This window comes from Schistocerca americana, chromosome 2 (genome assembly GCF_021461395.2).
Source record: "Schistocerca americana isolate TAMUIC-IGC-003095 chromosome 2, iqSchAmer2.1, whole genome shotgun sequence".
Taxonomy (NCBI): Eukaryota; Metazoa; Arthropoda; class Insecta; order Orthoptera; family Acrididae; genus Schistocerca; species Schistocerca americana.
Window position 1 is genome coordinate 1,044,155,989 of NC_060120.1, and position 16,641 is coordinate 1,044,172,629.

General features: G+C 40.6%; 1 protein-coding gene across 1 annotated transcript in view; it reads left to right on the forward strand.

Annotated features, from left to right (window-relative positions):
- LOC124594660 overlaps nucleotides 1–16,641 on the forward strand; it is a 146,735-nt gene that overhangs the window by 110,430 nt on the left and 19,664 nt on the right. The window contains exon 7 of the mRNA XM_047133029.1: nucleotides 13,907–14,040. Coding sequence (XP_046988985.1) covers nucleotides 13,907–14,040 — 134 coding nt within the window. The remainder of the gene's footprint in view (nucleotides 1–13,906; nucleotides 14,041–16,641) is intronic.

A 16,641-nucleotide genomic window follows, 5' to 3' on the forward strand; every position in this document is an offset into this window, starting at 1 on the left:
AATCCAACTAATGTTATGTTGACTGAGGTCCAGGCTAACTGCCTGATGTCTACAAACTGTTTCTTTCAACTGCTACTTACCATTGTTGCCAGCTATTGGCAAATGGCGGAAGCAAAGTTGTACACCTTGTATTTAAAAAAGAAAGCAGTCTTATTTGCAAACTAATGATTATTTAGTAACACATTTCACACTTTCAGGACTTCATCAGATTAAGTAGTATTCTGCAAATGAGCATTCATCAAAACAAGTGACACAGGGAGTATTTAAGGCCCATGCTTTATTTCACATGTTTTGACAAATGGTTATGTGCAGACTACTACATAATCTGACGATGCCCCAAAAGGGTGAAATGTATTATTAAATAATCATTGTTTTGCAAACTGAGGGTGTTTTCTTTTTGAAAAATTAAATATTTTGTCCTAGATGAATAGTACAATGTTATTCCAGTTAAAAAATAAGACTACAGGACAATATATAGCTTCTAACAATCTGTATTACTGGTTTGAGGTGCACTGGTTTCCATTTGTGCTCTTCAAACACAAACTACAAAAATGAAAGGCTTTAGCAATGAGAAAAACTGATCATGGTGCAAAAGCACACTTTCTATACAAGAATATCTGCAACCATTTGTAGCAGTTTAAATAAAAATCATCAGTACATGAATTATCTTATTTATTTGCAAATAAAATACATAAATTTTTGAAGATGATGCTGTTCTGCATTTAAATATTGTCTCATTGGATCAATAATTCTGTTAGCATACTTGTCCAAGTATATTAAATGAGCTGTGGCAGTTAGTTCTTCCTTTCCTATGCTGAAGAGTACCAACTGAAAGTTTGATAAGTTTTATTAGTTCACAGGAGATATCAGAATTATGCCACTTGATCTACTAATTGTTAGCAAAAAAGTATGCTGTGTTAAGGAAACACTCAAAATTTTAATGAAAAGAAATACATAAAATTAAGACTTAGGAAAATCCCAAAACACTCAGACCCCTAGAACACAAATTATACCACTGCTAAAATCGAACAATAAACGGTTATAGTTTTTTCTCAGAAGCATATAAGGAAACTACTAATCTAAACAAAGTACACGAAACTAGGTACTGCTGCTATTGGGGGAACCTCTCTGCTCTATGATTGGGACATGGTGGGAAGGGTTCAGATGGCATAGGCTGTGAAACAGTCACTGAGAAAAATAAAAATGGAAATGTCGTGTGGCTAGGGCCTCCCATCGGGTAGACCGTTCGCCTGGTGCAGGTCTTTCAACTTGACGCCACTTCGGCGACCTGCGCGTCGATGGGGATGAAATGATGATGATTAGGACAACACAACACCCAGTCCCTGAGCGGAGAAAAATCTCCGACCCAGCCGGGAATCGAACCCGGGCCCTTAGGATTGACAGTCTGTCACGCTGACCACTCAGCTACCGGGGCGGACAGTCACTGAGATGAAATACATCATGTTGGTGGTGTGCTCAGCAGTGGAGTGGTACAGCTGTTTCTTCATGCGAACAGACAGCTTGTTGGTTGTCATGTCCACATAGAATGCAGCATAGTGATTGCAGCTAAGCTTGAAGATCACATGACTGGTTTCTCAGATAGCCCTGTTTTTGATGGGATAGGTGACTTGTGACCGTAATGGAGCAGGTGGTGGTGGAAGGATGTATTGAACAGGTCCTGCATCTAGATCTGTTACAGGAATATGAGCCATGAGGCAAGGGGTTCGGAGCAGAGGTTGTGTTGGGATGGACGAGGATATTGTCTAGGCTATGTGGGCGGCGGAATACTGCAGTGGGGGTTGGGAAGGATAGTGGGTAGTGGGTAGAACATTTCTCGTTTCAGGGCACAATGAGAGGCAGCCAAAATCCTGGCAGAGAATGTGATTCAGTTGCTCCATCCCTGGGTGGTAATGAGTCATGAGAGGATTGCTCCTCTGTGGCCAGGCAGTCGGACTTGGTGGGTGACTGGAGGGATAAGGCACAGGAGATATGTCCCTGTGCAAGATTTGGAAGATAATTATGGTCTACAAAAGCCTCAGTGAGTTCCTCGGTATATTTCCAGAGGGTCAGCTAGTCACTATAGATGTGATGGCCACAGTTGCCTAGGATGTATGGAAGGGTCTTCTTGGTATGGAATGGGTGTCAGCTGTCATAGTGGAAGTATTGCTGGTGGTTGGTAGGTAGGTTTGATATGGACAATTATTTGGGCAGAGGTACAGATGTAGCCATCTTTGAGGTCGAGGTCAACATTGAGGAAGGTTGCTTGTTGGCTTAAGCAGGACCAGGTGAAGTGAATGGGAGAGAAGGTGTTGAGGTTCTGGAGGGATGTGGATAGGAAGTCCTCACAATAGATCCAGCTCACAAGGATATCATCAATGAATGTGAACTAGGTGAGGGATTTGGGATTCTGGGTGTTTAGGAAGGATTCCTCTAGATGGCCCATGAATAGGTTGGCATAGGATGGTACCATATGGGTGCCCATTGCCATACCCTGGATTTGTTTGTGGGTAATGCCTTCAAAGGAGAAGTAATTGTGGGTGAGGATATAGTTGTTCAAGGCAATTAGGAAGAACGTTGTTGGTTGGAAAGACAGTGTTCAATCACAGTAAGGCTACAGTCATTAGGGATGTTAGCGTAAAGGGAGGTGCCACTAATAGTAATGAGCAGGGTGACATGTGGTAAAGGAATTGGTACTGTGGTGAGTCAGTGGAGGAAATGGTTGGAATTTTTCATATGGGAGATTAGGTTGTAGGTAATAGGCTGAAGGTGTTGGTCTTTGAGAGCAGAGATTCTCTCAGTGGGGGCACAGTAACAGGCCATAATGGGACGTCCCGTGTGGTTGGATTTATGGACTTTAGGAAGCATGTAAGGTACAGGTGCAGGGAGTGGTAGGGGTGAGGAGGGAGATGGATTCTGGGAAGCGGTTCTGAGATGGGCCTAAGGATTTGAGGAGAGGCTGCTGGATTTCTGCAATGGGGTCATTTTGACAGGGTTTGTACGTGGATGAATCTGACGGCTGGGGAGTCCTCCTGCCAGGTAATCCTTCCGGTTCAAAACAACAGTGGCGGCACATTTGTCAGCAGGTAGATATAAGGCTGGGATCAGTTTTTAGGTGGCAGATTGTGGTTCTTTCTGTGAACGAAAGGTTAGTTTGCATGTTGAGAGATTTGAGGAATGATGGTGAGGCAAGGTTAAGAAATTCTGGAAAGTTAACAAGGAATGATTTGGGGGCAGTGGGGCTGGAACACAGTTGGATGGTTGAGTGAACTGAGTCAGTAAGGGTACAACATTGGTCTTTTGTTGAGTGTTATTGGTAGAGTTGTTGGTGAAAAAATGTTTTTACTGTGTGGACCGGAAGAAGGAGAAAAGGCCTTAACAAGTTCTGCTTGATTGAATTTGGGAGTGAGGCAAAACGTGAGGCCTTTCCTGCTCCCATTCCAGTACTACACAGCCCTCTGTTTCTCCAATACACCCTCACTCTGTTTACTTCTCTCTGTTTCTGGTACCCCCACACCCACCCTCCTCCACCACCCTCTGTGTAAAATCACTACTGCACCTAGCCCTGCCCTCTCTCCACCTCACCACTCTATGCTCCCACAAGAAGCTCTTTACTCCCTCCCCTCCCCTTCTACCCTGCTATCCCTTCCCATTACCACACCAACCTCCTCCTTACTCCCACCATCCAGTTGCATCTCCCACCAAGCACTGCTGCTCGCAGTGTGGCCTCAGCAGCCAGAGACTCTGCTCATGTGTGTATGAGTTGCATTTGTGTGAGTGTATGTTCATATGTTGTCTATTTTTTTGAAGGCCTTGTTGGCCAAAAGCTCAATTTTTTACAGTTTTTTAGTTGTGCTTATCTGCAACTCATCATTTCTGCTATATGGTGAGTAGCAACTATCCTTTTCATAATACTGTTACTTTCTAGCCTGGATTTTTCATAGTTTGATTTTGCTTGAAGCTTTTTTTCCATCCTGTAACCCATTGCTGTTTTCCTTTCTTACTATTTTCTGATGCATTACTCTACTCAGTGTTCATCCTTTTTTTCTCTTTTTTCCTATGTTTCTCTTGTTACCTTAGAAAACTCACTGCACACTCTACTTATGAGCAACCATCTTGGCTGCACACATCAAATGTCTACAAGATCGTGCTGATTGTTGGTGCAGTGTCTCATACCCCACATTACTCCTGCTGATATCATTAACTCTATACCTTCAAACTGATCACTCTTCCCGCATCACTCTTGCGTATTTCCATGTTCCATTTCCTGTACTTTTCCTGTGTCACACGAGCTTGTATATCATCCTACCAACCTCTCTCCACCCCACCACTCCTCCTGTCTATTCCAGTTCACACCTACTGACATCACCTAATCTAGTCACATCTGCCATCATCCTTCTTCAAACCTATCCATCCAAAGACGTGCAACCCATATTACAATCTTTTAATTCATTCTTTCTTTGATATCATTGTGTCTTCCTGCCAATCTTAGTTGGTTTTTGCCTTTCACTATCAGCCTATTCCCTCAGATTTCATATTGTCTTCTCTTACTTCGCCCGTTTCATTCGTTTTGTGAATTTTTTACAATTTTTTCTGACATAATTCTACACGATTTATGTATTTTTGTATGCTTTTATCCACCACCATGGATCCTTGCTCCTTCCATCTGCATCAATTCAGAGAAGTTTCCTTATCACTATCCAGAACTCAGTCCCACATACATTGTTGCTTGGCTCATGGAATCCCCACAAGTGGTCTTACCATCAAATTACCCATCTCCAGCTGCCACTCTTCCTTCCACAATGACTTCCATCTGTTTAGACTCCACCAGTCCTTAACCCGTACCAACATAGTTCTGCAAAACCATATCAATCAGGCCAAAACCTGCTTGCAGTACCTTCATAAACCTTTCCTCTAAAAGTCTTAGCCCTGCAGAAGCATCAGTCCTTTCCACAGGATTCCCCTAATAGCTCATCTATTGGTTGACATAGGATGGTGCCCTGCAGGTGCCCAGAGCCGTACGCAGGATTTGTTTGTAGGTAATGCCTTCAGAGGAGAAGCAATTGTGGGTGAGAATATAGTTGGTCATGGTGACTGGGAATGAGGTTGCTGGTTTGGAATTTGTTGGGCATTGGGAAAGGTATTGTTCAATAGTGGTAAGGCATGGTCTTTAGGGATGTTAGTGTAAAAGGAGTTGACATCAAAAGTGATGAGTAGGGCACCATGTGGTAAGGGAACAGGAATTGTGGAGAGTTTGTGGAGGAAATGGTCAGTATCTTTTCTATAGGAGGGTAGTTTGTGGGTAATAGACTGAATGATCTATGAGAACATTGATTATCTCAGTGTGGGCACAGTAATGTACCACAAGGGGGTGTTATATGTGGTTGGGTTTATGGACTTTAGGAAGCATGTAGAAGGTAGGAGTGCAGGGAGAGATGGGGTTGAAGAGAGAAGCCTCATATTTTGCTCCTCTCCCAAATTCAGTCATGCAGGACTTGTTAAAGACCTTCTCTCCTTCTCTTGGTTCCTACAGTGGAGAAACGTTTTTGCTAACAACCCTACCAATCAGACTCAACCAAAGAGCAATGTTGAATTCTGTCTGACTCAGTTCACTTCTTCATCCAACCTTGATTCACCCCCACTGCTCCCAAACCATCGGTTGTTAACTTTTTAGAATTTCTTAACCTCAAATCTTGCCTCACCCTTGTTCCCCAAATCTCTCAACATGCAAACCAATGTTACACCTGCAGAAAGAACCACAATCAACCACCTATAAACTGATCCAAAACTTATAATCTTACCAGCACTGTTGTTTTGAACTGCAAGTATTACCTGGCAGAAGGACTCCCCAGCTGTCAGATTCATCTACATACAAATCCTGCCAAAGTGATGCCATACCAGAAATCGAGCATGCTCTCCAGTCTCTCCTCAAATCCTTAACATCATCCCAGAACCTTTCCCCAGACCTTATCTCTCTCCTCAACCCTACCACTCCCTGTACTCCCACCTTTTACAAGCTTCCTAACGCCCATAAACCCAACCATACAGGATGTCCCATTGTGGCCCATTAACGTGCTCCCACTGAGATAATCGCTGCTCTCATAGATTACAACTTCAGTCTACTACTCGGAACCTACCCTCCTATATAAAAAGTACTAACAATTTCAACCTCGACTCTCCATAGTTTCTGTTCTCTTACCATATGGTGCCCTGCTCATCACTGTTGTGCCACCTCCCTTTGCACTAACATCCCTAATGTCCATGGCCTTACTATTATTGAACACTACCTTTCCCGATTCCAAACCAACAAGTTCCTTCCTAGTCGCCATGCCCAACTATAACCTCACCCACAATTACTTCTCCTTCGAGGGCATTACCTACAGAGAAATTGGGCACGTGACTATGGTCTCCTGCGTGGTACCAATCTACGCCAACCTATTCATGGGCCATCTAGAGGAATCCTTCATAAACACCGAGAATCCCAAACCTCTCACATAGTTCATATTCATCAATGAAATCTCCATGAACTGGATCGAGGGTGAGGGCACCTTATCCACAGTCCTCCAAAACCTCAACCCCTTCTCCCCCATTCACTTCAGCTGGTCCTAGTCAACCCAACAAGCAACTTTCCTTGATGTTGACCTCCACTTCAAAGATGACCACAACAGCATCTATGTCCATATCAAACATACCAACCACAAGGAGTACCTCAACTTCAACAGCTGCCACCCATTCCATACCAAGAAGTCTCTTCCATACAACCTGGGCACTCATGACTGTCACATTTGTAGTGATGAGCAATCCCTCTCAAAATATACCGAATGTCTTACTGAGGCCTTCCCAAACTGTAATTATCCTCCTAACCTTGTACAAAAACACATCTCCTTTCCTGTGCCTTATGTGTCCAGTCACCCACAACCTCCCAATGTCCAACCATCCAGTTAAAGAGGAACATTCCCCTCATGACTAAATGCCACACAAGACTGGAGCAACTGTCACAATCTTCAGCAGGATTTCGACTATTTCTCATTGTGCCCTAGAATGAGAAATATCCTATCCACTATCCTTCCCACACCTCCCAAAGTGGTATTCTGCCACCAAATGAACCTACACAGTATCCTTGTCTGTCCCTAGGCAACCCCTGCTCCGAACATCTTCCCTCATGGCTCATATCCCTGTAATAGACCTAGATCCAAGACCTGTCAATACATCCTCTCACTACCACCTACTCCATTCTGGTCACAAGCATCACCTATCTGCCAGGTCTACCTGTGAAACCAGTCATGTGATCAACAAACTAAGCTGCAACCACTGTGCTGCATTCCATATGTGTATGACAACCAACAAGCTGTCTGTCCACATGAATGGCCACTGACAGGCTGTGGCCAATAAACGGGTGGACCACTCCATTGCTGAGCGTGCTAACCAACATGATATTCTTCATTTCAGTGATTGCTTGGATCCCCCCCATCAACACCTGCTTTTCTGAATTGCACAAGTGGGAACTCTCCCTGCAATATATCCTATGTTACCATAACCCTCCTGGCCTCAACCTTCGTTAGTCATTGTCCTTACCCATCTAGTCCTATGCCCTGTTCTTCCATTACACCCCCACTCTTTTTACTTCTCTCCTTTTCTGCTACCCCCACACTCCTCCACCACCCTCTGTGTGAAATTACGACTGCACCTAGCCCTACCCTCTCACCACTTCATCGCTGTATGCTCCCACAAGCAGCTGTTTACTGTCTGCCATTCCTACCCTGCTATCCCTCTCCCTCCCCACCTCAGCCTCCTCCTTACACCCACCACCCAGTTGCCTCTCCCATCGCACACTGCTGCTCACAGTCTAGCCACAGCACCCAGAGACAGTTGTCATGTGTGTGTGTGAGTTGCATTTATGTGGGTGTGTGCATGTATTTGGTGATATCACGTTTGTTTGAACTCACATGCAGAAAAAATTCTGTTGCACCACAGAAACAATAATCAAAAATGAAGGCTTCTGGGTTCCTGCTAAACAAAGAGAGTGATTTACTTTTCCCCTCAAGTATTCACTAAGGCAGAGATTCTTGTTGTAGGAACTTGTTGTAGGAACATGTACTTCATTCTTGTTGCTACTTATTCTTCTGACAAAGTTAGAAATTTCCAGTAAATAAACACTTTGAACTCTCTTCATTTCCTTAATCTCACCAGCCCTTTTCCTTCAACCCTCTTCCTTCCCCTTCAACTCTTGCCATTTGGCTGCAAATTTTGGTATGTTCTCCTGCCACCGATTGCTATGTAGAGTTTTTTGTCCATCCAGTTACATTACACACTTTCAGAAATTGATAATTTTCATTGAAAAACAAAACTGTGTTAAACAAATGCCACATTAGTTACTTTAGTTTTCAAGTGTGCTTTAATTCATTTGACAGGTGTCAGTTGCACGTGTCTCCTATATTTCATCCAACAGGGAAAAGCTACATGACTTTACACTAAAAGCTTCCATGTATTAGATAATGTTTTGTCTGAGGTAGTTTGAAGAAAATCTTCACAGTTCTTCTGATGGTTTCCAGCTGTCTGCAACCAATTGAGTCACTGCATAACAGCTTTTGTTTAGATATAAATGGTTAGACTTCAGTCAAATTAGTTTTCAAAGACTTCTTTTCCTCTGTGTATAAACATGATGGTTGCGAATTGCCTCTCAAACAAAGCTAAAATTGTTTAAACTTTTAGTACACTGTATTTAGTATGGGTTAACAACACAGCTTAATAGTAATACAGTGTGATTAGTGGTATGCTGGACTTGTTTAATTGAGAGTCATGCTTTATATAAGTACTCCTTAATAACAACCATTTATTGATGTCTTATAGTCTTTGGACAATTTTAAAAGATATTAGGCAAGGGACGAGACTTCAGTTAATAATAGGCAAGGCAGGAGGCTGCAGTTACAATAGACATGATTCAAGGATTCTTGTGTAGTAGGTTTCTTTGCATAATTCTCATGTGATATGCTTTCACACAAAAACGATTAGTGTGTTACCAGGGTGTATACGTGGACAAGGAAAAGAAATTCCCGGATTTTTCCCAGATTTCCCGGTTAAAAATACACTTTCTCCCAGGTGACAGTATATTTTCCCTTATCAATCCTTTGAATGGTTATGGTTTTAAACACGGGCGTAAAATATCGCGGCACTTTAGAAAACGAAACTCAGGGAAAAAGACATGTTTTGGAAACATCTTTAATGTGCAGCAACATGTACGCTGCGTATTTTCGTATTACGAAAGTATACACTGGAATTCCACCAAACACAGCATGTTACTTTCCGAATAATTGAAATCGAGATTTCGATGCGCTTTTGTAGGCCGTCCGTAGCTCATGTCACGTGATCTCGCCAGCCGATGACAGCGGATATTCAGAGCATAGGACACGTGATGTTGTCAGCCAAGAGCAACATCTCTGTTAAGTAGCATGAACACACAAACAGGATAAGTTAATAGTTTAAATTAATATACATGGTGTTGCTACAAGAAAAGCAAAGTTTTCACATATTATATTGTTCTCAAGCTGCAAGACAAGCTAAGCTTTCGCATATACTGTTGATCTTTTATGCGCGTGTTACACTGTAAGATATATCACACAAATGTGCCAGTAAAATTTTTAATAATGACATAAATGTCTGATCTTCAGGGTTCGAAATTTTTCTAAATGGCGCGTCATCAAAGGGTTGATTTTTCAGTGAGAGTCGAATGCTCATGGTACATTCTTGCACCTAGTTCCAATTACGTAAAAGGATATTTACTTTGAAAGTAACGCTTTTCAAACCACTATTCGCAATATTTTCCCGCAACCTGTTAGAAATAGGTTCGTTTCAGCAGTTGCCAGAAAGCGCAGATAACAGGCGACACCACGCTTGGGTAGCTATCATGACGTAGGAAGCCCGTATGCACGTACGTGTAAAACATTGAAAGATCATACATTACGTCATAAAAGAAACAAGGCATAAGAGGATACTCCAAGAGCATCGGAATTTCGTGAACAATATTAAAATGTGCACATTTAAAGTGCACATTCGTATGTCCGGATTACCAATGATGTAGACCTCGACCTGATATTAAGCTTTTCAGTGATGTTTTCGGGATGTAAATTTTCTTGGAGCACCAGTACTGTATTACATCATGTTCAGTTCTTTATTATGACATAATGCCATACGTGCTAGAAAATGAGAACGTGCACTTGAAATGCAGCGAACAGTTGAAACTAGCCAGTACTGTGGAATTAAACATTTCGTTTCAAATACAATGACTGCCTCTGCGGAAACGGTTAACAAAAGTCAAATTTCTTTAGCAAACAGAGAAAAATAAATTCATTGTTCCACAAGGCGATTAATGCTTGACTGTCAGAAAGGTGGAAATAAAATAAAATCAGAAATTAATCACATATTTTAGTCTTCCGTAATTATGTGAATGTGTTTTAATTCACTTGATAGCTCCCGGCCACAGATATCCGTTTTGGTTACATGTGACGTGAGAGTAAACGAAGGGAAAACAGCAAAATCACTAAATGTAAACACGGGTCATGTGGAGGCTGCTCACTATAACTCAGACTGCTCTGCGCATCAGCCCAGAATCAACGACATTTGCGAACCGGGTCAATACTAAAAAAAAAAAAATCGAATTTTCAAAATATGTTCATCTTGTAGCGCACCATCTTTATGATAAGTTTGAAACATACAACATACGTATTCGAGGAAATGTAAGACATATTATGTGGTCTTAAGTATGCCAAAGTGCAGTGCCACGCCTCTTCATAAAGAATTTTTCCACCGCACGTGCAAACTATATTCAGGCGAGTGGAAATTGAAATGTCCTGTTGCGCCTCTCCTGCTCCCAGTCGGCCGGTTTGACAGCCTGCCCCTTTTTAAAAAAATCTCGCAGTTAATAGCGGATGGGATTATTTGTAATCGAGAGAAGAAGAACTCTTCTGAAAAGCTGAACTCTTTATTGCCTATTAGTTAATAACTTGCTGTTTGTGTGAAATAAAATTAAATATAGGATGTATAAAACCAATACTGACAAGAGATAAGCAAGAAATTACACATTTCTTCAAACCTTTGCTCCTAGCATTTTTTTCTCTCTAATCTTGCTACAGCTTTACATGGCATGCTTTCCTTTCTGCGAAAGAATCTATTACCTCTTCAAAGTTCATCAAACCTTTTGCTACATAAAAAATGAAATGTCGTTATACTGAAAAAGCTGTTAATACAAATAACACCCAAGACTGGTGTGGTTTCTCGATCTGATTACGTCTATACTGTCACTGTCTGCTAGATAAAACAAAATAGGCATATCTAATATGGCAGCAATTTTGTAACACACCAAATAAACGAGAATGTTTTGGCACAAATGGCCATTTTTATAATACGACAGAATATAATCCACGAAGTACCAATATCAAATGCCTATTGGGCCTACTACAAGCAAAAAGCTTTATGTTAGGAAATAGTTTCACATTTCATTCATACGCACCAGCTTCTCAAGCGTGAGATCGAAAAGTACTTATTACGTAATTTTTATATAAATTTGGAATCGTCTTATTCTTCCATAATTTGTGTGATGTCCCCGTTTCATCTCCTTCCTCATTCTAACAATCTTGTCATCACCAATTCTGTAGCTATTGCTGCCATTGTCAAAATTTGTTCGCCGATTAACTTCACAAACCCTGTCAGAATCACAGGTTTAGTTATCCCGCCATTATTTTCCAGTTAGGCAGTTTTACGTGTTCGAACAACACATTTTCTGTGTTACTTCTAGAACAGAACTTACGCGTCTGCTAGCCGGGGACTTTACAACTGGTCCTTACAAGTGTAGCGATCTGGCCAAAACTTTTCTGTCAAAATTTCATTTTCTTCGATACACTGAGAAGATAATATGTAATCTTTCTCACCTGTTTTCCTGTTAGTCATCTATTTCCATTCTGGTAGTCTGAATCTATGGATTCCGCAAGTAATTATAACAAAGCTGATCATTCGCAAACCCAATCAACCACATAATCAGACAACGATTGGCATTCATCTGTTCGGCTTTACTCCCTCAGCTCATATTGCCCCGCCCCCTTTTGTCTGCGAAAGTTTATTTCTAGATGTGACAAGGATTCTCCTGACAGAGACATCACGTACGCTACGCACGCATTCAAAAGTCAACTTATGATTCATTCAGAAATCAACTTAAAATGTGTTCAAAAATGTTCAAAAACCAACAGGGAAGCGTTACAAAATCATATGACTAATCGACAGACAAACGTGCACTGATCCAGCTAGGTGCTTTGTGAAACAAGTTTTTTTTTCCCCTCAAGAATATGAATTTGGCGCCCCCTTTTTTCCGGTAGCCTCTACATGCTTGCTACGACTGCTTGCACAGCCAACAACCACATTCCTGTAGCCGGAATCGGGAGAATCTACTACTCAAACGTGACTCAACTGCGCATGTGCATGAGCCCATGGGTAACTGCTAAAACAAATCGAATGTAAACAGTTGCGCCTTCACGCTCATTGGAGGCAATTTGTTGTTATGAAGCACTGCATAGTCTTCCTAATGCCTTTGACACATTTTCAATTGGCAGACGCTTGCATGACCACTGTGTGTCGTTGTTGTATATGGCGCATTTCCTTTGCAATTTAAGTTATTTTCGTTTTTTCTCTAGTTTATGTTTTATTGTTGAAGTATTATTCTGCAGTAGCGGGATACAGTAATATCCTTTGTTAGAGAATCGGTTCTTACCAGTTAAAATTACAAAAATTTAACTGAAAACTCAGACAATGAAAAATTCCCGGAATTCTAAAATTTTTTTCCCAGATGAAAAAATTCCCGGGTTTTTCCCGGATCTCCCGGTTTTCCCGGGTCGTATACACCCTGGTTACATAAGAGCAATCTTTACAAAATAAAAAGTTTTGTATGCTGCATGCTGTTGAATGCTACAGTACTGCTGTACCAGGAATTATATCTGGTAAATGTTACTCAAAATCCATTGTAGAAAGCTGAAAATAATTACAGAAAACCACTGCTACAATGTGTGCATAAAGAACTCAATTTGTGAATCATATAGAGACAATAGAACCAAACAGACTAACACACCAAACTCACTTGCAGAGAGGCAGAGAGTAAACAAATCAGATTTATTTAATGTCAGCAGCACGAGCAGTTAATGAATGTTTGTAGAGTCTATAACTTCAGTGCCACTGTTGACCAAAGAATCCACCAACATCATAGCTGAATTATGTAGTAGATAATTGTGTGTGAACAGAAAGGGCTGTTATTTGATTACACAACCAAGTTTATGGCAGTCATTCACAGTCAAGATAGGAAAATAAGAGCAGGCACAGAAAAAAACTTTTTTTAGACAGGTATCGGTCCTCCTTTCTAGCAAATTGTCATTAGGAAAGTGTTCAGTGTAAATGTCTTAGCTGCAAAAGGAGATATGCTAAAATATAGTTGTAATATGTGAATTATGTTTTTTGACTTATCACTGTTACAGAGAATTCATACAGACTCCATATATTCTGTTAGGATATTTCTTCTGTTGGCATAACTAGCAAATACTTTTGAGGGAGAGCATGTTACAGCTAAAGTTCTAAGTGGCCACTCTTCCCCATCTCTTCTGTCTTCTCACATATTTTCCTGACTTCCTATTATAGCAACTAAAAGAGAAATCTCCCACAAAACAGAAAGATTCAGTATACAAGTTGATGTTACTATTGACCATGGTGCAGTTTATTAATCATGTGACCATTTCTTTGTCCTTTAATTTAGTTTTTAAATTTGAATGTATTGTTAGACAGTATTCTTAATTCTGTGTGTCGTTTATAAACAGTATAAACTGTGGATCATATATTGTCCTTTTGAGTTTCTGCTTCATATTAAAATATTGTGCAGGTACCTGCTGTCACGACAGGAGCAGCAGCAAAAGGAAGAATGTGATCGCCAGTTAAGAGACCCAGATTGTCCACCAGGATATGTTCGTCTTCCAGATATGGAAAGGAGGGAAACCTTAAGTATATTAAGAAAATGTAAGAACTAGTGAATTATTTTCTCTTCTGAATTATTTTATCTTTTTATTTTCAAACATCTCTCTCTCTCTCTCTCTCTCTCTCTCTCTCTCTCTCTGTGTGTGTGTGTGTGTGTGTGTGTGTGTGTGTGTGCGTGCGTATGTGCACAGGTTGGTGGTAGTGGTAGTGGTGCTGGGAGGGATAAATCTCAAAGTCACAGTGCAGCGCATAAACTTTTATCTACCTCCTTCTTCTTCTGTACTTTCTTTTAGTAAGTAGTAGTAGTATGGTATTCTGCTGTACGGCAGGTCTTATCATGGGTTAACCCTTTTACACGTTTGTCTGTCCATAGCCAGTCCTTTCATTTCTGAATATTTGTCTCCTTTGATATTGTCCAGCATTTGATATCTTCTTTTTCCTCTTCCCCTTTTTCCCTTCACCATTCCATCTATTCCTTCCTTCAATAAACAGTCCCTCCTCAACCAATGTCCAGTCCAATTTCGTTTTCTCTTTCTGATGACTTTCAGTATGTTTCGTTCTTCTCCAACTCTTCTTAATACTTCTTAATACTTGGTCTTCCCATTTCACTTTTTTCATTCTTCTCCATATCCACATCTCTAGTCCCTCCAATCTTCTTTCATCTTCCTTCCTCAGTGTCCAGGTCTCCTCACCATGCAGTGCAATGCTCCAGATGTAACATTTGGCAAGTCTTTTCCTCAGATTTCTGTTTGGTGCTCCACAAAGTAATTCCTGTTTCCTCCTGAATCCTTCTTTTGCCATTGCAATTCTTTTTCTGAATCTTCATTCCATATTCTTCTAATTTTGTATTTAGATAATCTAACATTGTTGCATCTCTCTTGCACTCTCTACCATCACAACCATGTCGTCTGCAAATCTTATACACTCCACTCTCCTTCAATCAAAACTTTCATTAATAATTTCCTTCAGATAGATATTGAACAGAGTTGGTTATAAACAACAACATTGTCTTACACCTCTTCCCAGTTCAATTTCTTCACTCATCACACCACCTATTCTTACACTTGCACTCTGGTTCAAATATAAATTTCTAATTAGCAATCTATCCCTCCAGTCATCTCCATGTTTCCTTAGGATTTCCATCAGTTTGTCGCATCTGACACAGTCGAAAGCCTTCTCAAGGTCAATGAACACAACATACACCTTCCTTTTCTTCTCTGTGTACCCCTCCCCTATCACTCTCAGTAGCCCAATGGCATCTAGTTCCCATTCCTTACTTGAAACAAAATTGTTCTCTTATTACACAATTCAGTTTTCCATATAGACTTTTGCTGAGCGTCCTCAGCAAGACTTTGGCTGCATGTGATATCAGGCTCACTGTTTTGCTGTTCTTTTCCTTTTCTATAGGTATTAAGATACTTTCTGTAAAGTGTTTTGGCCATTTTCCTGTCATCTATATTTGACTACACAATTCAATTAACTCCATTTTCCCATCTTTCTCCAATGACTTTAACAGTTCCGCAGGAATCTCATCAATTCCCATTGCCTTTCCATTTTTCATCTCCTTCATTGATTCTTCAATCTTGCTTGTCAGTATTGCATTTCCTTTGTCATCATCTGCAACTGTATGTTCTTCTTCTATCGCAAGGTCTTATTTACTTGGTCGGCTGACTGCAGCATATAGCTGTTCTATATATTCTTCCCATCTTCTCATTATTTCTTGGGGTTCACTCACCATTTTACCGTCTGCTGCCTCTGCTTCCTTTAGTCCATTGTCATTTCTCTTTTCCCTAAATGTAAAATCCATTGCTTCTTTGTACATCAAATCATATTTTCCTTCTTTCTGTAATTTCTCTATCTTGTCACACTTTTCTGTCAGCCATTTCTCCTTTTGTTTTTCCCATCTCCTTTCTTAATTCGTTATTTAACTTCCTGTAATTTCACTTCGCTTCTTCTGTGTTTACAGTTTTCCATTTCCTGCGGTCATCCATCTTGGTTATCATATCTGGTGTTACCCATTCTTTCTTTCCTTTTCTCCTCTTCTTGACTCCAAGTGTTTCCTTAGCTGCCTTTGTGATCCCATTTTTAAAACGACCCCATCTTCCTTCTGTGGATTCCATTTCCTGTCCTGGCATCATGATGTCACAATATGCATTCTCCAATTTTTCACAGTTGCCTTTTTCTTTCAGTTTGTCAAAGTTAATGTGCTCTCTCTTCTGTCCTTCCCAGGTTCTTTTCAATTTAACTAGATCCTCAGCAACTACTAATATATGATCTGAATAAATATCTGCCCTTGGATAACTTTTGACACACTTTAGGCATTTCAGTATCTTTGTTGTATCATTATGTAATCAATTTGATATCTTTTGTTGTCAAATTGAGATATCAAAGTATACCGTCATCTTTTGTGGTTATCAAATACAGTATTTCCAACTACCAAGAAAGTTTCATTGCAGTATTCCAACAATCTTTGCCCTCTCTCATTTCTTTCTCCCAGTCCAAATTTTCCCAGAGGTTTTCCTTCTGGCCCTTCACCAACTACCGCATTCCAATCACCCATTATAACAATATGTACATTTCTTTTCTCTCTCTCTGCTAAGTTTTCTATCTTCTCATAACATTCTTCTACCACTTCATCTGAAT